At 46.9% G+C, this 27,326-nt stretch overlaps 1 protein-coding gene and 1 pseudogene across 1 annotated transcript in view; one reads left to right on the forward strand and one right to left on the reverse strand.

Moving 5' to 3' along the window:
* The window catches only part of LOC126260102 (cytotoxic granule associated RNA binding protein TIA1-like), a 1,041,743-nt gene that overhangs the window by 136,183 nt on the left and 878,234 nt on the right, over positions 1-27,326 (reverse strand). Inside the window, exon 4 of the mRNA XM_049957334.1 lies at positions 9,053-9,233. Coding sequence (XP_049813291.1) covers positions 9,053-9,233 — 181 coding nt within the window. The remainder of the gene's footprint in view (positions 1-9,052; positions 9,234-27,326) is intronic.
* LOC126261276 (5S ribosomal RNA) lies at positions 18,067-18,184 on the forward strand (annotated as a pseudogene).

The raw sequence follows: 27,326 nt of genomic DNA on the forward strand, positions 1-27,326 counted from the left end.
ACAATATTGAAGCCAGTGGTGGGTGGTAGCCAGACATAAGCAATGATCTCGCAAACGACTTGTGTGCTGACCCATCTTGACTAGGAAGGTTTTGCTCATGTTATTATTTACTTACACCCGTGTCAATATTCGCAATTAATAAAAAAATAATTTGGCATGGCTCAACGGCCTGATACAAGCCTTTCAATTAGACGCCTCTTCTGTGAGCTGAGTGTTCCTAATCTGTCACCGTCATGCAACCGGGGAAACAGAGCCTATACATTCACGTGGAACACAAACCACGTATCGTTCCTGAAAAATCATCACGTCATTGCAAGGTGAATGTTAAAGGCAGACTGAAGGAGTCCATCGTCTGCAAGTCCCCAACATTTCGGTTTCCAGTCACGCTCCTTACTAGTACACCGACAGACCCAACTAGTTTTAGCTACAAAATATGGCAGACCCAGATATGTGCAAGTACAGAGGCTGGACAAAAATGTGGAAACAGCTCGAGAAATGCATGCTTGAATATCAATGCAAATGCCAGCGAAGCCCGCAGATGGCGCTGTTGAATTTGACCCCCGAGGGCACCTGCACAGTGTCCTCATTAAGTTGGTCAGTGTAGATTGGAACAGTGTTGTGATTAGTTATGAGTGCAGTACGTAGGAGCTAAGTGAACTGCAACGTGAAAAAATTGTTGCTGTTCTTATGATGGATGGTTCCGGAACCAAGGCAGCCAAAATATTTGGTTTTTCAAGATTCTCCGTGTCGAAGATGTATAACGCACACAGGGAAAGCGGAAAAACATCATCTGCTATGTCACAATGCGGATAGAAGTGTGTTGAGTAATCGTGGCGGACAGATACTGAAGAGGATTATGACGAAAAATAAGGGAACGACCGCTACAAAAACCACTGCAGAATTAAATGTCGCACTCACGAACTCAGTCAGCATCGAAACAACAAGAAGAGAACTGAAGAAGCAGGGAATTTCAGGACGAGACGAAATTACAGAACCCTCATCAGTGATCCAAATACCCGCAAAAGGAAGACATTCTGCCGAAACCATGAAACCTAAAATATAGAGCAATTGAAGAATGTCATTTGGGTCGATGAGTCTTGTCTGACAATCTTCCAACTTCTGGCCTTGTTTACTTCTCAAGAGTGAAACATGGAGAGGGTTAGGGCATCCATATCGTGGTATTCCACGGGTTCCTTGGATTCAGTGAGTACTGTGCAAGGTCGCATTACTGCCAAGAATTACGTGACCATTTTGGGATATCAGATCCATCCCACGGTTCAGTGTTTGCTCCCCAGTGGTGATGCCGTGTTCCAAGACGGCAAGGCCCTGTTCACACAGCTCGCATCATTCGGGACCGGTCTCGTGAGGCACGATAATGAACTGTCGCACCTCCCCTGACCATCAGAATCAACAAAATCAAATGTATTATTGAGCCTTCGTGGTCCACTTTGGAGAGGAGGTTTTTGTGATCGTTATCCACCTCCCACATTGTTACATGTACTTGTCACTATTTTACAGCAAGACTAGTATAACATTCCCTCGAAAACCATACAGCACCTGTATTATCCATTCCGAGAGGACTGGAAGCGTTTTGGAATGCAAACAGTTTTGCTACAGTGCATTAGGGGTGGTAGTACTCCCATATTTTCGTCCAACTCCTGTATATGCAGCTGCCATATGCCGTACTACACTGAAGGGTCGAAGAAACTGGTACACCTGCCTAATACCGTGTAGGGCCCCCGCGAACCCGCAGAAGTGGCAAAAAAAAAAAAAAAAAAAATGGCTCTGAGCACTATGGGACTTAACTTCCGAGGTCATCAGTCCCCTATAACTTAGAACTACTTAAACCTAACTAACCTAAGGACATCACGGTACACGAGTGGGCCTTCGGTTCCGAGAGCCCATATCGATGATGTTTTGTTGAATGGTTCGCACGCTGACACATACTGACGGCCCAACACTGAAATTGCAGCAAATTTTCGGAAGGGCTGCACTTCTGTCCTGGTTCTCTCCAGTCGTCGTTGGTCCCGTTGTTGCAGAATATTTTACCAACCGCAACGATATCGGAGATTTGATGTTTTACCGGATTCCTGATAATAACGGTACACTCGTGAAATGCTCGTACAGGGAAACCCCACTTCATCGCTGCCTCGGAAATGGTGTGTCCCATCGCTCGTGCGCCGACTAAAACACCACGTTCAGACTCACTTAAATCTTGATAACGTGCCATTGTAGCAGAAGTAATCGATCTAACAACTGCGCCAGGCACTTGTTGTCTCATATAAATGGTTCAAATGGCTCTGAGCGCTATGGGACTTAACTTCTAAGGTCATCAGTCGCCCAGAACTTAGAACTACTTAAACCTAACTAACCTAAGGACATCACACACATCCATGCCCGAGACAGGATTCGATCCTGCGACCGTAGCGGTCGCGCGGTTCCAGACTGTAGCGCCTAGAACCGATCGGCCACCCCGGCCGGCTGTCTCATATAGGCGTTGCTGACAGCAGCACCGTATTCTGCCAGTTTACTTTCTTTCTGATACGCATGCCTATACCAGTTTCTTTGGCGCTTCAGTGCATTGAGCTAAACGCTGGGTCCAGCAGCTTGTTACATACAACCAGAGATACAGTTGCTGGAGGAGCTTGATTCTGGAGGCTATTCTGATCTCCGCAAGGCGTCTTCCACCTGTCAGTGCGCGGGCGCCAGGGTCCAGAGGGGCAAATTTTCTGCGATAATGCTCATTCCGCGCGGCTGCAAATTCCGCGGCCTCTTTAATGGTTTCATTAGGCGCCACGGGGCTCTGTTTACAGCCGGCTACCTGCGGCCGCTCCTTCGGGCGCGAGTGCTCCATAAACGTGCCTTTTACAGGGGCGTCAACAGCCCCTATGGCGTCTTTTTATAGTTTGTCAAACAGCGCGCCAATAAAAACTAATGTTTCCTTCAAGGGCCCCGCTTCAAGCCCGCACGTTATTTTATTATACGTATACGCTCCTCGCTGCAGTAACCACTAGAGTTTCGCTGGGATGACCTGGCCGCTACAGCCTCATCGACTTATTATTTCGCTAATAAAATGGACAACAGATTTACACTCGAGGTCTGACGCAGCCGTAATACAGAGATGAACGTAGACCGGAAAACACATGATTGTAAACCACGCGGTAGATTCATAAATATTAATAAAGCAATAGGATCTAGGAAACTGTAAAGACCCTTGTCAACAGTAATAATCTCTGATTACAGTATATGTCGAGTATTATTACCTTTATTATGTCACACTGGAAAGGACCTCTGCGCAGAGAGAGAGAGAGAGAAAGAGAGAGAGAGAGAGAGAGAGAGAGAGAGAGAGAGACGGTGGGGGAAGAGAGAGAGAGAACTGCAGGGAAGTGTGAAACACATGTAAAGTACACAAGCGGCAAGACGCAGTCAATACCTTCGCTGCGCAGTGCCGATGGTACTGTTACCGACGACTGTGCCGCTAAAGCGGAGTTATTGAACGCAGTTTTCCGAAATTCCTTCACCAGGGAAGACGAATGGAATATTCCAGAATTTGTAACACGAACAGCTGCTAGCATGAGTTTCCTAGAAGTAGATACCTTAGGGGTTGCGAAGCAACTCAAATCGCTCGATACGGGCAAGTCTTCAGGTCCAGATTGTATACCGATTAGGTTCCTTTCAGATTACGCTGATGCAATAGCTCCCTACTTAGCAAATCATATACAACCGCTCGCTCACCGATATATCTGTACCTACAGATTGGAAAATTGCGCATGTCCCACCAGTGTTTAAGAAGGGTGGTAGGAGTAATCCATCGAACTACAGACCTATATCATTGACGTCGGTTTGCAGTAGTGTTTTGGAGCATATATTGTATTCAAACATTATGAATCACCTCGAAGGGAACGATCTATTGATACGTAATCAGCATGGTTTCAGAAAACATCGTTCTTGTGCAACTTTATTCGCACGAGGTAATGGCAGCTATCGACAGGGGATCTCAAGTTGATTCCGTATTTCTAGATTTCCGGAAAGCTTTTGACACCGTTCCTCACAAGCGACTTCTAATCAAGCTGCGGGCCTATGGGGTATCGTCTCAGTTGTGCGACTGGATTCGTGATTTCCTGTCAGGAAGGTCGCAGTTCGTAGTAATTGACGGCAAATCATCGAGTAAAATTAAAGTGATATCAGGTGTTCCCCAGGGAAGCGTCCTGGGACTTCTGCTGTTCCTGATCTATATAAATGACCTGGGTGACAATCTGAGCAGTTCTCTTAGGTTGTTCGCAGATGATGCTGTAATTTACCGTCTAGTAAGGTCATCCGAAGACGAGTATCAGTTGCAAAGCGATTTAGAAAAGATTGTTGTGTGGTGTGGCACGTGGCAGTTGACGCTAAATAACGAAAAGTGGCCGGCCGCGGTGGTCTCGCGGCTCTAGGCGCGCAGTCCGGAACCGTGCGACTGCTACGGTCGCAGGTTCGAATCCTGCCTCGGGCATGGATGTGTGTGATGTCCTTAGGTTAGTTAGGTTTAAGTAGTTCTAAGTTCTAGGGGACTGATGACCACAGCAGTTGAGTCCCATAGTGCTCAGAGCCATTTCATTTTTTTAAACGAAAAGTGTGAGGTGATCCACATGAGTTCCAAAAGAAATCCGTTGGAGTTCGATTACTCGATAAATAGTACAATTCTCAAGGCTGTCAATTCAACTAAGTACCTGGGTGTTAAAATTACGAACAACTTCAGTTGGAAAGACCACATGGATAATAATGTGGGGAAGGCGAGACAAAGGTTGCGTTTCATTGGCAGGACACTTAGAAGATGCAACAAGTCCACTAAAGAGACAGCTTACGCTACACTCGTTCGTCCTCTGTTCGAATATTGCTGCGCGGTGTGGGATCCTTACCAGGTGGGATTGACGGAGGACATCGAAAGGGTGCAAAAAAGGGCAGCTCGTTTTGTATTATCACGTAATAGGGAGAGAGTGTGGCAGATATGATACGCGAGTTGGGATGAAAGTCATTAAAGCAAAGACGTTTTTCGTCGCTGCGAGATCTATTTACGAATTACAGTCGCCAACTTTCTCTTCCGAATGCGAAAATATTTTGTTGAGCCCAATCTACATAGGTAGGAAGGATCATCAAAATAAAATAAGAGAAATCACAGCTCGAACAGAAAGGTTTAGATGTTCGTTTTTCCCGCGCGCTGTTCGGTAGTGGAATGGTAGAGAAATACACTCCTGGAAATGGAAAAAAGAACACATTGACACCGGTGTGTCAGACCCACCATACTTGCTCCGGACACTGCGAGAGGGCTGTACAAGCAATGATCACACGCACGGCACAGCGGACACACCAGGACCCGCGGTGTTGGCCGTCGAATGGCGCTAGCTGCGCAGCATTTGTGTACCGCCGCCGTCAGTGTCAGCCAGTTTGCCGTGGCATACGGAGCTCCATCGCAGTCTTTAACACTGGTAGCATGCCGCGACAGCGTGGACGTGAACCGTATGTGCAGTTGACGGACTTTGAGCGAGGGCGTATAGTGGGCATGCGGGAGGCCGGGTGGACGTACCGCCGAATTGCTCAACACGTGGGGCGTGAGGTCTCCACAGTACATCGATGTTGTCGCCAGTGGTCGGCGGAAGGTGCACGTGCCCGTCGACCTGGGACCGGACCGCAGCGACGCACGGATGCACGCCAAGACCGTAGGATCCTACGCAGTGCCGTAGGGGACCGCACCGCCACTTCCCAGCAAATTAGGGACACTGTTGCTCCTGGGGTATCGGCGAGGACCATTCGCAACCGTCTCCATGAAGCTGGGCTACGGTCCCACACACCGTTAGGCCGTCTTCCGCTCACGCCCCAACATCGTGCAGCCCGCCTCCAGTGGTGTCGCGACAGGCGTGAATGGAGGGACGAATGGAGACGTGTCGTCTTCAGCGATGAGAGTCGCTTCTGCCTTGGTGCAAATGATGGTCGTATGCGTGTTTGGCGCCGTGCAGATGAGCGCCACAATCAGGACTGCATACGACCGAGGCACACAGGGCCAACACCCGGCATCATGGTGTGGGGAGCGATCTCCTACACTGGCCGTACACCACTGGTGATCGTCGAGGGGACACTGAATAGTGCACGGTACATCCAAACCGTCATCGAACCCATCGTTCTACCATTCCTAGACCGGCAAGGGAACTTGCTGTTCCAACAGGACAATGCACGTCCGCATGTATCCCGTGCCACCCAACGTGCTCTAGATAGTGTAAGTCAATTACCCTGGCCAGCAAGATCTCCGGATCTGTCCCCCATTGAGCATGTTTGGGACTGGATGAAGCGTCGTCTCACGCGGTCTGCACGTCCAGCTCGAACGCTGGTCCAACTGAGGCGCCAGGTGGAAATGGCATGGCAAGCCGTTCCACAGGACTACATCCAGCATCTCTACGATCGTCTCCATGGGAGAATAGCAGCCTGCATTGCTGCGAAAGGTGGATATACACTGTACTAGTGCCGACATTGTGCATGCTCTGTTGCCTGTGTCTATGTACCTGTGGTTCTGTCAGTGTGATCATGTGATGTATCTGACCCTAGGAATGTGTCAATAAAGTTTCCCCTTCCTGGGACAATGAATTCACGGTGTTCTTATTTCAATTTCCAGGAGTGTAGTATGATTGTGGTTCGATGAACCCTCTGCAAAGCACTTAAATGTGAATTGCAGAGTAATCATGTAGATGTAGATGAGGTTTTCCTGTGCTGCTGCCATCCTATTTCATCTACGTCCATCAGTTGTGGAATGTTAGAACCTAAGTTTTTACTAGCTCAAACAAAGTGATATATCTCTAACATTCCAGCCAGCATGGTTTCCAAGAGCATCGATCATGTTAAACCCAACTCGCGTTTCTATCACGCACATGAAATATGGGTTTGAAGACCTACATAGATATATTTGATAGAGATTTCCATCAACCTGCTAAGTAATTTAAAGATCATCATAAGATTCTGATTCATTGCTACATTCATTAATGTGATTCTAGCCAATGAATAAACAATGCAGATAACAAGAGAAGGGTACAAGGGTGCAAAAAAAGTATCAATGATCTTGGCACAGGTGGGTGAGTTTGAGATAGAAATGATACAAGAACTGTCTCCGCGAAAATCACTAACGATTACTGAATAAGCTGTTAGCCTAAAGAGAGGCACCCTAAAAATGTTACAATGGGAAGTTCCCTCTGCCATGAACTTCACATTGATTTGCAGCCTGTGGATGTACCTGTAGGATTTTCATTCGTTTGGGTAGCCTGGGAAGTGTGATGAGATCCTCGTTGTTCATATTGTACGTTTATGACCTGGCAATCTATTATAATAGTAACCTCAGATTCTTGCATTCGATGTAGTTGACTATAATGAAGTATTATCTGAAAATGAGACGCACAAATTTTCAGTCAGATCTTGATAAGACTTCGAATTGGAGAAAAGACTGGTAACTTGTTTCAAATGTTCAGAACTGTAAAATAGCGCATTTCACAAAAGACAGTGGAAGTAGTAACGTATGACTACCAAACCCATGAGACAGAGCTGTAATCAGTCGTCTTATACAGATGCGTGCGTATAACAATTTGTACTGCAGAACTCAATTAGCCTCTTCTCTCTCATTCCTTTTACCATGCCCGTATTCTCTCTTTTTCTGCTCTTTCACCTGCAGCCACATTATGTTAGATCGGTGGTAGTCAACCCTTTTTATCTACCACCCACTTTTGTATCTCTGCTACTAGTACAATTTTCCAAACACCTATCAGTTCCACAGTAATGATGATTTATAAAGTAGAGCAGTAACAATACTTTGTAAAATTTACAAGGCAGAGTTGCAGCATGTTACAGCATATTAAATTACTTACGAAATACTTTACGTCAGAATGTATTGAAAGTCAAATGAAAATATTTTTAAAATCTCTGCCGCCTGCCGCCCATCATGAAATCTGGAATGCCCATTTGAGAGCAGTGGGTACTATTTTGAATACCGCAGTGTTAGATGATTAAGAAAACATGCATACCCCCTTTCAAATGGCTCTGAGCACTATGGGACTCAACTGCTGTGGTCATCAGTCCCCTAGAACTTAGAACTACTTAAACCTAACTAACCTAAGGACATCACACACATCCATGCCCGAGGCAGGATTCGAACCTGCGACCGTAGCAGTCGCACGGTTCCTGACTGCGCGCCTAGAACCGCGAGACCACCGCGGCCGGCGCGCATACCCCCTTTCGGCTTGCAGATTACCCCTCCACTAACTGTTCGCTCAGATTTAACGGAATTCGGATGAGTGAAGGTATTTGTCTCATAAGAAACACAGGTGGCTACCATCAAACCTGTGCTCCTACCAACCAGTCTTCTGCTTGCTATTATTATAACGTACTAACTTAATAATAGTTCTACAACTAGCAAGAGAATTCAGTTATATAATCTTTATTTCAAATTGTAAGAGCACCCTGTTTAATGATCACACTTTCCGTTTAGATGAGAAAGAAAATTTTAACTTTTCTCCACAGATACGCCTGCAGCCCAACCTTCAAGCTCGGCCACAGACGAGTTCGTTTCATAAAAGTTCCGATGTATGAAATCAAACGAATAATTTGCCATGAGCCACAGTGGGTGAACAGCGTGTGCGAAGTCACTCCGACATCTGTAAATGATCCTCGTAATTCCTCAAAAATAATTCTGTAGCAATGCTTCCTGTGACCACTCAAAAACTTAATTGTAATGAATTTTCACAACCATATGTTTGTTGTTCCTACCAAAAGCATAAGCTTTGTGCCGAACATAGGGCCGCAGCCCAACCTTCACTCTCGGACACGCGTCACCGACTGTCCCTCTCCAAGCATCTTAAAGCAGCGCGCAGTCCAACTGGGCATTGTCTTCCACACATAACAATCTCGACCTTGGACGCCCTGAATGTTCGCTGAAGACCAACGGTGTCGCAGACGCCGAAGGGTGTCGCTGTATCGGTTTGGTAAGGTCATCGAGAACGTCGCCCTTATGGGGCAAACCTGTGTACTTCAATGTACTTACCTAACGAAGGCGTATCCTTTGTCTTTGAAGACGCGTATCTCCTGTATGTTTCCGAAGGGCGAGAAAGTCTTCTGCATGAGCTCCTCGGTGAGGCCGTTGGTGAGGCCCCCGCAGTAGACGGTGCAGTTGGTGGGGCTCGACTGGTTGTACACCTCGTCGAACGTCAGCGGCTTCGTGTTCACTGCGAACAGATACGCTACAATTAGTGACTGCCTCTTGTACGCCTGACACATTCAACAGAGGCTTTAGGAGGAGTCTGTTACTACCCAGAGATAAAAACACAAAAACACAAATCTAAAGATTTTTTTTTTTTTAAATCACAACTACACGATTACCAGATGTATGTCTCAAAGTCTCCTTTATGACTGTGCAGATAAGGCGATTAAAAGATCTTTCTGAGTCCACTCGCACATATCCATGTTCGTTCTACTACCAAAACATTTTAAAGGACATATTCATCTTCTTCCCTGGTCGTATTTACTGTGAATGGTTATTTATGTGCGTACTCAGATAGGCCGATTTCGGTTTGAAGCTTAATGTAGTTTTTTTTCTGTCCACTCGAAAACAAGTCGTAATCAGCCTATAGTAGACAGATACATGCGTATTCTTAAACAAATACAGTCAAGATTTTTACAGTGTTTACAACAGGCGTTAAATTTTTAGGTATTTTCTTTTTGTATATAAGCTCTCAAAGTGAGAGATGCGACGAACAAATGTATCAGATGAAACAGTGCGTACATAGGGCAGAACTAGAGGCTCAGCGTGAGAGATTCGACGAACAAATGAATGAGATGAAACAGAATAAAGAATAGTTCTAAGAATATGAATCTGGAATGGCTGACGAAAAAATTTAGGAATTTTTGAAAGAGAAGAAACAACTGTACCAGAAGTGGGTAAGTACACAGGACAGCAAGGATAGGAAGTGGTATGCAAGATGCAACACAGAAGTTAAAAAAGAAACTGCAAGACCAAAACAGGTAATATGGGGTAAAAATTTTGAGATCAATAAGTATACGGGAGGTACCAAAGTAAGAGCTGCCTGGAAAACAACAAAATTCCTTAGAGCAGAAAGAACTGGAAGAGCCAATGTCGCAATAATTACTGTACGGAAGTGGGAGAACATCAGGAAAAAGCTATTGAGCGAGAACACATATAAGTACAAACAAGCTGATAACGGATGAAACATGCTGATAATAGAATGTGGAACCAGTGAAACGGGATGGAGAAAACACACTGTAAAATGGATAAAAATTATAAATCCGATGGATTTGGAGACATTCCTATTGAGTTAGTGTAATATGGACCGAGTATTGTATGAGAAATACTGGCATGCTTCTTTAATAAACTGATGATGAGAGGTGAAGAACGACTAGGGAATTTTAATATTTCTGTAATAAGTTCCATTTAGAAAAAAGAAAAAGGATAGTAATAATTATAGGCAGGTATAAGGAAGGTCAGCATTGGTCATATCATCTGCCTTTTTTTACTACAGTTCTGTATTTCAGCTAATAGTTCAGCTATCACCAGTACGTTGTCGGTAGTCCTGTAGACTCAATCATAATAACACGTGTTCCAGTACTTAAGCATGTACAAGCATTAGTCCAACTCTAATTAGACCTCATTAGGAATACTAAAAAACAACATTCTCACCATACCTACCGACATGCTGTACAGTGCTGTTTACATTTTCCTCGACTACAGGTATTGTTGCTGAAAGATGCCCGAAGTATTAAGCATCTGTTATAAGGACTAAAGACTTTGCTAAAAATGAGTTCTTATACTAATTATTGCTTCTGTATCATGCAAAGCGCCACCAGTTGGTCATTTGTGCGCTTTCTTTGTTTTCAATAAAACCCCATGTCATTTCTAGTATGTGCGTCAATTTTTATCTCTCTGTACATTCTTTTATGTTAGACGACAACCATGATCTCCGTCGGAATTTAATTTGATTACACTGTAGATTGAACCATGCAACACTGCTAGACTGTCAGCGACATTTAATGCCTAGAGAAAGTACGGCAAATGGGAGAGGACAGACCCAGGAAGAGGACAGACAAATCCTCGAACTTTATGTAAACCCTTGTTTACTACACTCCTGGAAATTGAAATAAGAACACCGTGAATTCATTGTCCCAGGAAGGGGAAACTTTATTGACATATTCCTGGGGTCAGATACATCACATGATCACACTGACAGAACCACAGGCACATAGACACAGGCAACAGAGCATGCACAATGTCGGCACTAGTACAGTGTACATCCACCTTTCGCAGCAATGCAGGCTGCTATTCTCCCATGGAGACGATCGTAGAGATGCTGGATGTAGTCCTGTGGAACGGCTTGCCATGCCATTTCCACCTGGCGCCTCAGTTGGACCAGCGTTCGTGCTGGACATGCAGACCGCGTGAGACGACGCTTCATCCAGTCCCAAACATGCTCAATGGGAGACAGATCCGGAGATCGTGCTGGCCAGGGTAGTTGACTTACACCTTCTAGAGCACGTTGGGTGGCACGGGATACATGCGGACGTGCATTGTCCTGTTGGAACAGCAAGTTCCCTTGCCGGTCTAGGAATGGTAGAACGATGGGTTCGATGACGGTTTGGATGTACCGTACACTATTCAGTGTCCCCTCGACGATCACCAGTGGTGTACGGCCAGTGTAGGAGATCGCTCCCCACACCATGATGCCGGGTGTTGGCCCTGTGTGCCTCGGTCGTATGCAGTCCTGATTGTGGCGCTCACCTGCACGGCGCCAAACACGCATACGACCATCATTGGCACCAAGGCAGAAGCGACTCTCATCGCTGAAGACGACACGTCTCCATTCGTCCCTCCATTCACGCCTGTCGCGACACCACTGGAGGCGGGCTGCACGATGTTGGGGCGTGAGCGGAAGACGGCCTAACGGTGTGCGGGACCGTAGCCCAGCTTCATGGAGACGGTTGCGAATGGTCCTCGCCGATACCCCAGGAGCAACAGTGTCCCTAATTTGCTGGGAAGTGGCGGTGCGGTCCCCTACGGCACTGCGTAGGATCCTACGGTCTTGGCGTGCATCCGTGCGTCGCTGCGGTCCGGTCCCAGGTCGACGGGCACGTGCACCTCCCGCCGACCACTGGCGACAACATCGATGTACTGTGGAGACCTCACGCCCCACGTGTTGAGCAATTCGGCGGTATGTCCACCCGGCCTCCCGCATGCCCACTATACGCCCTCGCTCGAAGTCCGTCAACTGCACATACGGTTCACGTCCACGCTGTCGCGGCATGCTACCAGTGTTAAAGACTGCGATGGAGCTCCGTATGCCACGGCAAACTGGCTGACACTGACGGCGGCGGTGCACAAATGCTGCGCAGCTAGCGCCATTCGACGGCCAACACCGCGGTTCCTGGTGTGTCCGCTGTGCCGTGCGTGTGATCATTGCTTGTACAGCCCTCTCGCAGTGTCCGGAGCAAGTATGGTGGGTCTGACACACCGGTGTCAATGTGTTCTTTTTTCCATTTCCAGGAGTGTATATTCCAGGAAGTTGTTTTTAACCTGCTCGCCACAGATTTTTGAGGTCCTAGCAGCTGGATCCGCCTTTTGAGGCGTACATTTGCAAGCTGCCGGGAATAGATTTGAGATACAACTCAACCTCGACAGCGGAAGACATTCTATCGGGTGGTTCTGAGTACAGTACAACAACTCACGAAGGTCCAATGTGGGCTGTAATTATAGTATGGCAGTGAAAATTGGTAGATACACTAATGCGTTAATGTGGAACCGATATACGCTGGAAAAAATCCGGTACTTGGTTTCTTCTCACAGGGGATTCCAACTGAGTCGGAGACTGAGGAAGATAGACAACGAATTTGACACTAATACGACAGATCAAAGTTTGATAGTCAAACATATTCATAAATACACTGCTAAAAGCGGCCTTCACTGGCGAGTTTCATTGTGCTGGAGAGCGCTGAATTCGCGTAGGAATGAAGATGCTACACAGAGAGTTACAGCTATGAGACTGCGATGGAGGTGACAATGGAGGTGTAGGTGATGCCTGCTTACCACATGGCAGAGAGTGTCATCTCATAGCAGCAGCGCTATGTAGTCGCGTGAGACGACTGGGAATGGTGACACCTATACACGAGTGCCCAAAGTAATCAACAGGCAAAATGTATTCTGCTTCAAGTCGGAAAGTGCCAAGAGCATACTGCATCGTGTTGGAGTCGTCTTGCTGCTACCGTTGGTCTGAAGACAAGCTGGCAAACTGGGGTTGGAGAAGCTGCACTCTAAAGGTTTTATGACCTCCCAGTGACTGCACTCCGGCGAGCTCCTGACCTAAAAAATAGGACTGCTGGGAGGGACAATGGCCGTGGGCGGCCTGTGGGACTTACAGACCCAACACACAGAGAGTTGTGTTGGGTTCGGTTGTTTGGGGGAGGAGACCAGACAGCAAGATCAACGGTCTCATCGGATTAGAGAAGGACGGGGAAGGAAGTCGGCCGTGCCCTTTCAAAGGAATCATCCCGGCATTTCCCTGGAGCGATTTAGGGAAATCACGGAAAACCTTAATCGGGATGGCCGGACGCGGGATTGAACCGTCGTCCTCCCGAATGCGAGCTCAGAGGGTTCATGTCCTACCTTCACTCATAACCGTCGACACATCGTGTTAATTGTACCAGTGCGTCTCCTCGAGGGACAAGAAGGATCGCTTGAATTTTTATAATTTAACAGTTGTTGGTTGATGGCATCCGAAGTCAGATTCAGGAACACTGCACTTCGGTGTGGTATGTCTATTAAAGACTATTTTCTCTCTGAATTTTTAATAACAAGTTAATTGATATTTAATGCTTGGGGATCTTTGAAATGGAAGTTATAGCCCTACATAAAATTCACGAGAAAGTCACTCGTATAGATTAGGTCTGGAATCTGCAAAATGGGGCTGGGGCGGCTGCACTCTGACGTTTCACGAGCTCAGAGTGCTTGCACTCCGGTGAAACGCTAATCTAAAAATGGTTCAAATGGCTCTGAGCACTATGGGACTTATCTTCTAAGGTCATCAGTCCCCCAGAACTTAGAACTACTTAAACCTAACTAACCTAAAGACACACATCCATGGCCGAGGCAGGATTCGAACCTGCGACCGCAGCGGCCGCGCGGTTCCAGACTGTAGTTCCTAGAACCGCTCGGCCACCCTGGCTGGCGAAGTGCTAATCTAAAAAATTATTGTTTAATCACTAGGGGTTCCTTATTTTGTTGCAGTCTGATTCACGAACGGTAGTGGCTCGCACAGGTCTAGGCACGGATGGGGACTACATAGTTGCCGGTTCCAAGCGACGGCTGCGGTATGCGAATACAAGTGCTTTGCGCTCGATGGAAGCAAATTATATCTCCTGCTCGCTTGTACAAAATTTTGCCGCTTACACCAACATCATCGATGACAACTAGCAACATATGTAATAAAAAGTTTATATAAATAACTCGGTAGATCACGTTTTATGCTCGCACTGGCGATGACATTCACAGCAAAGCGCTCACAACACTACTGAACGCTCATTGGCTGTTAGACATTGCGCAACTTAGGTGCGCAGAACAAACCTAAACTCAACCGCCACAGTTCGTGACGCCAACTATAATGGCCTCTCACGAACGCGTACACTGATCAGCCAGAACATTATCACCACCGACGTGCTTTCGATATAAACCTGTCCAGGCGATAGCAGTGTCGCCTGGCGAAGAGTGCTCGTCAGGCACACACACACACACGGTGCATGTAGTACCAGTGAGCGTGCTGTCCGGGAAAGGCGCGAGATCTGTCTGAGTTTCTTGGAGGACAGACTGTGATGGCCTGGAGGCTCTGTATGAGCGTTTCGGTAACTACACAACTTCTCGGGTTTTCGGGTAGTGCTGTGGTGTGTGTCTTCAACACGTGGTGAAACCAAGGTCTTGGGGTTCGACGGCTACCCCTCATAACAGATGTCCGACGTGGTAGGCCGGCACAGAGTACAAGTGAACAAGCAGTGCACCGAACGCTCGTAACGGTGGGCCTCCGCAGCCGACGACCATGCATGTGCCAATGTTAACATCACGGCACCGGCAGCTGCGACTGAAACGGGCGCGTGACCTTCGGCACTGGACGTTGGCGCAATGACAGAGCGTTGCATGGTCTGATGACTTCCGGTACTTTCTTCATAATGCAGATGGGACGGTGCGGATCCGTCGTCTTCCAGGGTAACAGCTCCTTGACACCTCTACTGCGGGACGGGACAAGCTGGTGACGGCTCCATTATGCTTTCGGAAATATTCACGAGTGCATCCATGGGTCCAGTGGAGCTCGAGCAAGGCACCATGACGCCCAAGGAACATCGTACACTGGCTGCAGACCACGTACACCCCTTCCTGACGATCATGTTTCCCGACGGAAGTAGCATTTTTCAACAAGATAATACAACCGACCTCGATCTCATAGCTTCCATGTCACGACGCGTGTCAAAGACGCACGAAGAGCGTGGCCAGGGTTATTACGTTACATGTACACTACTGGCCATTAAAATTGCTACACCACGAAGATGACGTGCTACAGACGCGAAATTCAACCGACAGGAAGAAGATGCTGTGATATGCAAATGATTAGCTTTTCAGAGCATTCACACAAGGTTGGCGCCCGTGGTGACACCTACAACGTGCTGACATGAGGAAAGTTTCCAACCGATTTCTCATAAACAAACAGCAGTTGACCGGCGTTGCCTGGTGAAACGTTGTTGTGATGCCTAGTGAAAGGAGGAGAAATGCGTACCATCACGTTTCCGACTTTGATAAAGGTCCGATTGTAGCCTATCGAGATTGTGGTTTCTCGTGTCGCGACATTGCAGCTCGCTTTGGTCGAGATCCAATGACTGTTAGCAGAATATGGAATCGGTGGGTTCAGGAGAGTAATACGGAACGCCGTGCTGGATCCCAACGGCCTCGTATCACTAGCAGTCAAGATGGCAGGCATCTTATCCGCATGGCTGTAACGAATCGTGCAGCCACGTCTCGATCCGTGAGTCGACAGATGGGGACGTTTGCAAGACAACAACCACCTGCACGAACAGTTCGACGACATTTGCAGCAGTATGGAGTATCAGCTTGGAGACCGCGGCTGCGGTTACCCTTGACGCTGCATCACAGACAGGAGCGCCTGCGATGGTGTACTCAACGACGAACCTGGGTGCACGAATGGCAAAACGTCATTTTTTCGGATGAACCCAGGTTATGTTTACAGCATCATGATGGTCGCATCCGTGTTTGGCGACATCGCAGTGAACGCACATTATAAGCGTGTATTCGTCATCGCCATACTGGCGTATCACCCGGAGTGTGGTATGGGGTGCCATTGTTTACAAGTCTCGATCATCTCTTATTCGCATTGACGGCGCTTTGAACAGTGGACGTTACATTTCAGATGTATTACGACGTGTGGTTCTACCCTTCATTCGATCCCTGCGAAACCCTACATTTCAGCAGGATAATGCACGATTGCATGTTGCAGGTCCTGTACGGGCCTTTCTGGATGCTGTCATATGCAACTGATTAGCTTTTCAGAGCATTCACACAAGGTTGGCGCCGGTGGCGACACCTACGACGTGCTGACATGAAGAAAGTCTCCAACCGATATAGAAAATGTTCGACTGCTGCCCTGGCAAGCACATTCTCCAGATCTCTCACCAATTGAAAACCTCTGGTCAATGGTGCCCGAGCAACTGGCTCGTCACAATACGCGTCACTACTCTTGATGAACTGTGCTATCGTGTTGAAGCTGCATGAGCAGCTATACCTGTACACGCATTCCAAACTCTGTTTGATTCAATGCCCAGGCGTATGAAGGTCGTTATTACGGCCGTAGGTGGTTGTTCTGGGACTGATTTCTCAGGATCTATGCACCGAAATTGCGTGAAAATGTAATGACACGTCAGTTCTAGTATAATATATTTGTCCAATGAATACCCGTTTATCATCTGCATTTCTTCTTGGTGTAGCAATTTTAATGGCCAGTAGTGTACATTACGCCTGTGTGTTACCAAAAATGTGAACGGTTCCAGTATTCACTTCTTCCTGGTAGTGCGATACTCGTATAGAATATCACTCTGTTTTCCACGGCTGTAGTGCGTGTATGGACTGCGGTACGCTCAACCACGGCGCGACGATGGGCGCTGCACAAGCAGAGCGGCGGTTTCAGGTTAGTTCGAAATGCGGCCCATATTACTAATCGATGGCAAGTTGTGCCGCTATGCTAATGAAGCGAGGCGGACAATGGCACGTTGGCCAGTGCCGCTGTGCGCAGCGCGCGCCGCCGTTCTAGGTCGACGCCGGCAGGTGTCGCAAACATTCACACCGCCGGCGCTACTGTCGCTGTCGTAACGGGGTAGGCTGCTGGTTCGCGTCGCAATTCCAACATTCCACATAATCATGTTCCATGTTGCGGAGGAGTGTAATACGACCATAGGATTGAGAAGAAAAGAGTCAACGAAACACAGCAACTAATTGCTATGCAATAGGATTTGTCGATCTAGAAAAAGTGCTAGAGTGTTAGACAATGTAAAGTGGCGCAAGGTGTCCGAAATTATCAGAAAAATAAGTGTAGCTATGAGGAATTACGAGTAATGTACAATCTGTGTAAGAACAATAACAGTGGAAGACCAAGAAAGAGAGGAATGCAGTCTTTCCCTCCACTGTTCAGTCCCTACACAGAACAACAATGATGAAAATTAAGGACACCTTCAGGAGAACGGATTAAAACTCAGTGTGAAAGAAACTGGTTCGCCGATGACATTCCTATTCTCATTGGGAAAGATAAAAAACTGTAGGAAACGATCAGGCTACTGAGGGCAGAATATGGACTGACAAGGGGGCCCTCCATACTGTAAATCACGAATTTTGATGCTCTTCAAATATGTTGTAGATACACTTGCCCTACCTGACAATCGGTTTTTAGCGACGGGCCTTGGTTTTTGAGAAAAATCGATTTTGAAGTTCATTGCGCGATTTGTGTGGGCAACGGCCTTCCAGCAGTGGATACACCGGTTTCCGTGAGATCACCGAAGTTAAGCGCTGTCGGACGTGGTCAGCACTTGGATGGGTGACCATCCAGGCCACCATGCGCTGTTGCCATTTTTCGGGGTGCACTCAGCCTCGTGATGCCAGTTGAGGAGCTACTCGACTGAACAGTAGCGGCTTCGGTCAAGAATACCATCATAACGGCCGGGAGAGCGTTGTGCTGATCCCATTCCCCTCCCATCCGCATCCTCCTCTAAGGAGGACACGGCGGTCGGATGGTCCCGATGGGTCACTTGTGGCCTGTAGACGAAGTGTGTGTGTGTGTTTTTTTTATTGCGCGATTTGTGTACCCGTAACATCACATATATTCCGAATAAGTCACCGTAGCGCAGCGGTAAAGCTTCACAACTGCCGCGCTGGAAGTACCGTGTTCGAATCCTGGTCGTGTTTTTTTTTTTTTTAATCGATAAAATTTTTCAGTTTTATTTCAAAGTATATCAACAAACAGTGTAAGGCGTGCAAAATTATAAAGATATATTCAGTTATTAATTTTTTCTTTCATACAATATTACAAAATCTTGTTTTTCATCGTCCACATTGCTTGATGTGCCACAACAATATTGTGGGTGATACCTAGAAACAACTTTTATAAAAGAAACCGTCTTGCAGGCGCACGGTTCCTTCATGAGCGATACTGGGAAACACAGTTCTTTTGCATTCAAAAAGAGTTCTCTTTCATCCGCTAATTTCGATGCGAACCATGCGTATCTAATCTTGCTTTCAAAATTAGGTGCGCTGAATTGATGTTCGATTAGCGAATGTATTTTAACGAATCTTCCCTAGAAGCGACCTCTCTATTGTCTTTCATCAAGTCGGCAGCATTTAGACTTTCGCATACCTTACACTGTTTGTTGATATTCTTTGAAACAAAATTGAAAAATTTGGTCGATTTTGAAAAAAAAAAGTACGCGAGCAGGATTCGAACACGGTACCTACAGAACGGTAGCCGTGAACCTTCACCGCTGCCCTACGCTGACTTGCTTGGAATGACGCAATGAACTTCAATATCGATTTCCTCAAAAATCAAGGTCCGGATAGCCAAGTACTCAGGGTAAGTGCCTCTATAACATATCTGCAGCGCATCAAAATCCGTTATTTACAGTATGGAGGGTCCCCTTGTGAGAGAAAACCGAAGAAAGACGAAAATAATGAGGAGTAGCAGAAATGATAAAATTAACGTCAAAATTGTGTGATCCGAAGAACGAACGAGCCGATAACTTGTTTTGATGTCATACTGGGTCACACCGTTACATTGGGTTAGTGAAGCAGTTTCTCAGCGGAGGCATGTTGAGAGTCTTTTGCCCAGTAACTGGAATTGTAGCGGTTTTCAAATCCACCCATGTTAAACACAGCTGCACCACTCCAGATTGTGTACAGTTTCTCCGTACACCAACCTATGGTGAAAATTTTGCGCCGACGAAAGAAACACCGACTCTTTTTAAGGAAATTTCGCATCATATACTGCAATAGTCCTGTTTCACAGGCTGCCCGGATCGTTGACATTTTTGGGTGCTTTAGGTGAACATTTCCCACATCAGCCGCACATTATCTTCTGACATGGATGTCCGGGAATGACCACTTCCTACAAAGTTCACCATAGATCCCATAACCATAAATTTTGTATGGAAATTGTTGGTGGTGGTGCTAGGATGCAAAGTAGTGCGAGACGCACGCACTATTAGCGTCAACTCTTTAGCAGTATCACAGAAGGCCACATTTCAGTTCGAGAAGAAAGCTGAGCTCTTTCGTGCACTGACAATCCACATTCCGTCCTCAACAGACTGTTCATTTCGTTTACTATATCCAGAAATTATTTCTCTTTTTTGCTGAAGATATCAATGTCATCAGCGAATCTTATATTGATATTCTTTCACCTTGAATTTTATCACCGGCCACTGGTGGCCGAGCGGTTCTAGGCGCTTCAGTCTGGAACCGCGCGACCGCTACGGTCGCAGGTTCGAATCCTACCTCGGTTATGGATGTGTGTGGTGTCCTTAGTTTAGTTAGGTTTAAGTAGCTCTAAGTTCTAGGGGACTGAGGACCTCAGATGTTAAGTCCCATAGTGCTCAGAGCCAGCCAAGCGAGGTGGCGCAGTGTGATGTTTATAGCTTTCCCGGCGTACTGATTGTACCATAAAAACACGGGAGAACTGCCGGATATCAGTAACTTCCTGCCACAATATTTCGGCGCAGAGTCTTCTGGCCATGTTCAGGTGAATGCCACTGTAGTAGTACTGGCGAGTACGCTTGTTTTTTTTTTTTTTTTTCTTTATTGTAATTTGAACACCCCATACAAAGGTGGGCTGGCAGCGGAACAGTGTACTCCGCTCTTCAGCCATAGGCAGTACAATAAAAAAGAAAGGGAGACAGACAAGTAACAGAATGGCGGTTTAAAAAACAGGAGATACAATAGTTAAAAAACATGAAGCCGTTCACACTCGACGAAACAACAAGAAAAAAAAAAACGGCGGCACTGGGCACAAACACTGACGAGGTAGACGACGCACGTGAACGAAGGAGCGTGGACGGCGAAAAACACTGATGCACAGACACGACGGCACAAACACTAAACCGAGGGCGACGATCTCCGGCGCGCGAAAGTTCACGATGCGTGTGCGAGTCCGGGGACCTGCCAAGAGAGGAGGAGGAGGAGGAGGAGGAGGAGGAGGAGGGGGAGGAGGAGGAGGGGGAGTGGGAAAGCGAGAGGGGAGAGCAGGGACGCCACGGGCAAGGGAAAGAGGGGGGGGAGAGAGGAAGGGGGAGGGGAAGCCCGGAAGAAGAGGGGTGGAGGGAGGGGACGGGGGAAAGGAAAGAGAAGGGAAGGGAAGAGAAAGGAGGGAGGGTGCCTAAGGGAAAGGACACCAGGAGTGAGGGGGGGGCAGGGTCAAAGTTGATAGGAGGGGTAGATGGAGGGGACGAGTACATCATCAGGGAGGGGGAGCTGGCGGAAGCCACCTTGGGAGAGGGTAAGGAGGGTGGAGAGATGGAGACCGGGTGGGACATGGGAGTACAGGCGCGGCAGCGGGCGGGGGTGGGAGAGGATCGGGGAGACGAGCGGGTGAGGAGGATCGAGTTTACGGGAGGTGTATAGGATTCGTATCCTTTCGAGGAAGAGGAGGAGGTGGGGGAAGGGGATAAGATCATACAGGATCCGCGTGGGGGAGGGGAGACGGATGCGATAGGCAAGGCGGAGAGCATGGCGTTCAAGGATTTGGAGGGATTTATAAAAGGAAGGGGGGGCGGAGATCCAGGCTGGATGGGCGTAGCAGAGGATAGGGCGGATGAGGGACTTATAGGTGTGGAGGATGGTGGAGGGGTCCAGACCCTGGCGAGTACGCGCTGAGCTCCGCTATTTAAAGCCTTCTGAGGTGACATTGCGCATGCGCTGCTCAGCGTGCGCGTTCATAACGGCTCCGTGCGCTGCGCCTCGCGCCCTCCACTGTGAAAGCCTGGCGTACCGGTGTCAGGTCGATTTCCATCTTTATGCAGATAACTACGTCGACTACGAAGTTTCTCTATAACAGGATTCCAAGCAGAGTTCAGCTGATAACCGCTATCTCGATTGATGAGAGTCTCGTTGTCAGACAATCTTATTTCCACAGATTCATTCATAATCGAGCTCCAAAAGTTTGATGTATGGGCCAAAATTTTTGTGTCGTTGTAATTCATGGAAGGGTCTGTGGAAATACAATGTTCGGCGATTGCGGACTTGGTGGGTTGGAGAAGGCGAGTATGCCGTTGGTGTTCCACAATGCGTTCCTGCACAGTTCGTGTTGTTTGCCCTATATATGATTTGCCGCATTCACACGGAATTTTGTAAACACCTGGTTTACGCAGGCTCAGGTCGTCTTTAACGGATCCCACCAGTGATGAAATTTTGGAAGGAGGGCGAAAGATGACTCTCACTTGATACTTTCTATATATTCTGCCTATCTGTGAAGAAATATTCCCAATAAATTGTAGATAAACAGTCGACCTGAAGGCCTCTTCCTCTTCCTTGTTCCGTCGTTTGTAGGTCACTCTGTTCACTTGCCTAGGTGAAAAGCCATTCTTCAAAAATACTTTTTGCAGGTGTTCCAGTTCCGCTTGAAGACTGTCGGCGTCAGAGATAGTATGGGCACGGTGGACCAAGGTTTTGAGGACGCCCATTGTTTGTGCTGGATGGTGGCAACTAGTAGCTTGTAGATACAGGTCTGTATGAGTGGGCTTTCTGTACACCGAGTGACCAAGTGTGCCGTCACTCTTCCGTCGCACCAAGACGTCTGGGGCGGGGGGGGGGGGGGGGTGAGAAGAGAAGTTTATCTGACGATAACAAGTGCGCTAGATGATTTGAAAGCTCTCATTCGGTATTTTTTTATTAAAGTACCACAAGCATTGCCGTTGGTTAAGAACGTTCCCAAATGGCTGGAAAAATCGACGGAAAATGCTGGCGTCTATGTGGAATTCGAATTTGTAACATTCTAGTGATTATAATAAATCTTGTTTCAATAAAATAGAACAATTCTTTTGGGGATATTAGCCGTGTCCGACAGACACTTACTTTTCACCTACACTGTACATCAATATCGATTCCGTGCAAGCCACCTAACGATATGTGGCGGAGGCTATTTATGGTACCATTAACTGGTCCTTCTTCCCTGTTCCATTCGCAAATGGCCCGTTGGAAGAATGATTGTCGGTAACCCTCCTTATTAGCTCCAGTTTCTCTGATTTTCCTGTAATGGAAATTTCGCTGAATGTATGTTTCCGGATTATTCCCGCAATCTCATCTCCCGTCTGCCATTGGTATTGAATATCAGCCCATGACTAAGCACGCCGCTCATCGTAGGATCCTGTCATTCTCCTGTGTTAATTCAACCTGGTAAAGGTCCCAAACTGATGATTAATACGCAAAAATTAATTGAACAAATTATTTTTAGTGGTAAACTATATTTTATTAAGATTGTTCCAATGAATCTCAACTTGACATCTGAACTTGGCATCTGTTTTTCCTCCAATTAATCTGAAGTGGTCATTCCATTTTAGGTCACTCAGGATAGCTACACCTAGGTATTTTATGGCACTTACTGTTTACAGTGATTTGTTGACAACAGTGTAATCGAACACATTCATTCACGTTCAGATTCAATGGCAAGTCCCTGCACCAGTGACCCATGCTCTGTTGGGTTTCCTACAGTGCCCTGTCTCGTAATCAGGACCCTATAATGCCCCTTGAGGTACTGGCTGGCTGATTTGGGAGAGGGGACCAAACAGCGAGGTCATCGGTCCCATCAGATTAGGGATGGCTGGGGAAGGAAGTCTGCCGTCCTCTTTCAAAGAAGCCATCCTGGCATTTGCCTGAAGCGATTTAGGGAAATCATGGAAAACCTAAATCAGGACGGCTGGACGCGTGTTTGAACCGTCGTCCTCCCGAATGCGAGTCGAGTGTGCTAACCACTGCGTCATCTCACTCAGCCCCTTGAGGTACTCCGGAAATTACTTTTGCATGTGGCGATTTTGTTCTAGTAACAAAAGCGTGGTGAGCTCTACCTGGTAGGAAGTCCTACATCCAGTCTCAAAAACGTGACTGGCATGCCCTTTTCTTCCAATGGGATGGTACCGATCGTTGCTCCACGGACCAGACAAAAGTGTTACTAGAACGGCAACAAGTTCCTCCGCACAGTCTCGGTAAAACCCCATCGGTACAGTCATCGTGCCCGGATGCCTTTCCGCTGTTCAGCGATTTTAGATGGTTGTCTAACTTACCGCAGACAGGTTTGATTCCATAGGGCAGCCGGCCGTTGTGGCCGAGCGGTTCTAGGCGCTTCAGTCTGGAACCGCGCGACCGCCACGGTCGCAGGTTCGAATCCTGCTCGAGCATGGATGTGTATGGTGTCCTCAGGTTAGTTAGGTTTAAGTAGTTCTAAGTTCTAGGGGACTGATGGCCTCAGATGTTAAGTCCCATAGTGCTCAGAGCCATTTGAACCATAGAGCAACAGTTAAGCCCAGCGACGGTATTTAATTCAAGCAGTAAACGGTGCAACAGTCAGTATCAAATGACGTTTATTGTGTATCTAGATTTCGATCTCTGTGCGTCCATCTTAGAGCAGTAAATGTAAGTTAAAACATTAAAAACGCATGTATATGCACACAATCCCAACTGAACTACTCATGACGGTGAGTTCAACCTCTGACATGAGTAGTCCAGTTGGGATTATGAGCATATACAAGTGTTTTTAATGTTTTAAATTATATGTAACTGCACTGAGGGTGGCCTCCCAAGCACCGGAATCTCGATAGACAACATCATTTGCGACTGATCGCTGAGCCCTTGACTTCTTACCTCTACAACAGCCATTTCTACGCTGCGGAGGTTATTGAACGAACAAACCGTATTCCTTACTTCCGCGGTGAAACAACTTCTGAAGACCTACTTCAGTGTTTCCGCTTTCTCCATGTCATATTCAGTTTCGGTGCCATTATACTGACAAAGCGAATGAACGGATGATTATTGCGATGCACGAATTTTGCTCGTGTCGGTCTACTTCTCTCGTTTTGGGTTTCCGAGAATTCGAGCGCATCCGCTGCTACGGCTGGCTCGCAGATCGACAAAGGCTCTCTGTCTCCTGGGGGCGAGCGTCGCTTCCCGGAAGAGCCGTCGAGGTGCGACTGCAGCGCCGACCCCTCTTCTCGTGGCGCCTGCACAAACTTGGCCGTTAGCGCCAACTTCATGAATACATTAATTTACAACTCCGCGTTAAAAAGCTGCTCATTAGAACTTCCCGCGAGGGCCCGGACGCTCCTAAGATTATTTGTGGCGAGACAGCGCCTCTACATAATGTAAAAAGCAGTTCCTGGTCCCTAAAATGGCTCCAAATTGAATTTCACCTACTTCACTAGTCAGCTGTCTTCGCGCCACAACCCCGTCTACATGCTGTTAAAGCTGAACGAGGGGAATGCCTGTGTGTTGGTACGCCTAATGTTGTCGTTCTGCACACAATAGAAACAGCGCCATCAACAGCCGTAGCCCACTTAGCAATAACGGGTTCGAATCCTGGTGGTGGCAGAAATTTTCATAATAAACCCATGTTTAAAATATGTCTTTTATTTTGCCCTCTTAACATTTGTGTCTTTGACATAATTAAATTCTATCATACTTGATGATCTTCACATGTGTGTAGTTACATAAGGAACCCATTGTATCGGTATAGAATATGAGACGATAATAAGTTGGCAGTTGTGACAGACTTGACCACTTAGCCAGTTCACAGTGTTGCTTATCAACTGATTTTACTCCACTGACCTGGATTATTATACATACATGACATTTCACCAGAACAAATAAATATTTTTGGAGGTGATAGTATAGTCTCATTCCAATAAAATATTCCATTCAAAATGTGTCCAATTTATGTTAGTCAAAGAGACTCACTGGTTATATACGTTTCCATTGTCAAGTTTATTTATCAGTTTTCAAAATGGTTCAAATGGCTCTGAGCACTATGGGACTCAACTGCTGAGGTCATAAGTCCCCTAGAACTTAGAACTACTTAAACCTAACTAACCTAAGGACATCATACACATCCATGCCCGAGGCAGGATTCGAACCCGCGACCGTAGCGGTCGCGCGGTTCTGGACTGTAGCGCCTAGAACCGCTTGGCCACTCCGGCCGGCTATCAGTTTTCATTTCTGTTTCGAAATTCGAGTTGTGAAGTTTCTGCTTGAGTTTACACAACTGAATTTTCCATCTCTGTTTGTGAACCATTGGACAGTTCTGCTGCATCGTTTAAGCATGCTGCACAGATTTACAAATGCTGAATACCCCTATGTGGTATTTGTGAATGATAGTGTAATGGAAACACTGCTCTCGCTTGTATAGAAAACGGCAGATTTCCTAATCACAAATTACCTGATTCAAGAGTGTCTACACTTGTTTTCATTTCATTGACTCTGCATGTTGAGTTATCGCATCGTCTCACAGGGTCCATCTATCTAGAATCTCTTGAAAACTAGCTACCAGAATTGTAGGTAAAGATTCCTATGGCTACAAGGATGGGTTGTTCTTCCAGCATGAAGAGGCTCCTCCATAATGTAGTAGTCAGGTCTTTGTCTAAACCTAATATGACCTGGAAGACGAATCGGCAGAAACGTTGGTGTTTAGATTTTTGCATGTCAGGATGGTTGTAAGACGAAATCTACAGGCAAAAAGCAAACACAAGAGATGAATTGATCAATCAGATTATGTACAGTGTATACCATAGAAATCTCCAATCCAGCATCAGACGATCTACTTACCTAACTAACCTAAGGACATCACACAACACCCAGTCATCACGAGGCAGAGAAAATCCCTGATCCCGCCGGGAATCGAACCCGGGAACCCGGGCGCGGGAAGCGATAACGCTACCGCACGACCACGAGCTGCGGACACGAAATCATCAGGAGACTGTATGACCAGTCCAAGGAACAGACTGTTTAAAGATCTGGAGCGTTTGCTTGGCACAAGCAATTCTTGGAGGGCCGAGAGCACGTTAAGAATGAGAGTAATTTCGCCAAACCCGTATCAGCATCGCAGGCAACAACGTTCGCTGTTCCCGTACCATTTCTCCAGGGCGACGGTAGTTTAATGGCAACTAACATTGCAGATTACGTCGTGATAAGTTATAGCAGCACCTTTCCCTTTACCACGAATGGCTAGGGCTTGAAAAAGTGTTTGCCAGGCATATTCTTCACCTTTTGTCAACTGACGAAATATGGAACCGTCTGCAGGAGTTTGAGCGCCTCTTGGTTAAATTTCAGGAGTAGGGACACTAGTTTCTGACTCACATTTTCGTCTGTAACGACACGTGGATGCATCATAATACCGGTCATCAAAAGAAGCAAGCAGGTAGTAGGGAGAAAAAGAGATGCCATGGCCAGTGATAGCAAGTCACGACTGTCAGTTTTTTCCAAGCGGCGTGGTAACTATCGTATATCGACTTTTACACGTATATCGAGGAATAAACGCTGCGTACACGTTTTAAGGAGGTCAGACAAGCGTATCGTCGCAAACTGCGTGACTTATTGATGACAGAGACGTGATTCTTCTGCAAGGCAACGCATGTACCCATAGAGGAGCCCTGACCACACAAATATGTGGATGGTTTTTAAGGTGGCTTTCCATCTGCCTCGACGAATGTGGGCTGGTTCCCCTTATTCCGCCTGTTACACTATGTCG

The sequence above is a fragment of the Schistocerca nitens genome, chromosome 5, assembly GCF_023898315.1.
Source record: "Schistocerca nitens isolate TAMUIC-IGC-003100 chromosome 5, iqSchNite1.1, whole genome shotgun sequence".
NCBI classification, from domain to species: domain Eukaryota; kingdom Metazoa; phylum Arthropoda; class Insecta; order Orthoptera; family Acrididae; genus Schistocerca; species Schistocerca nitens.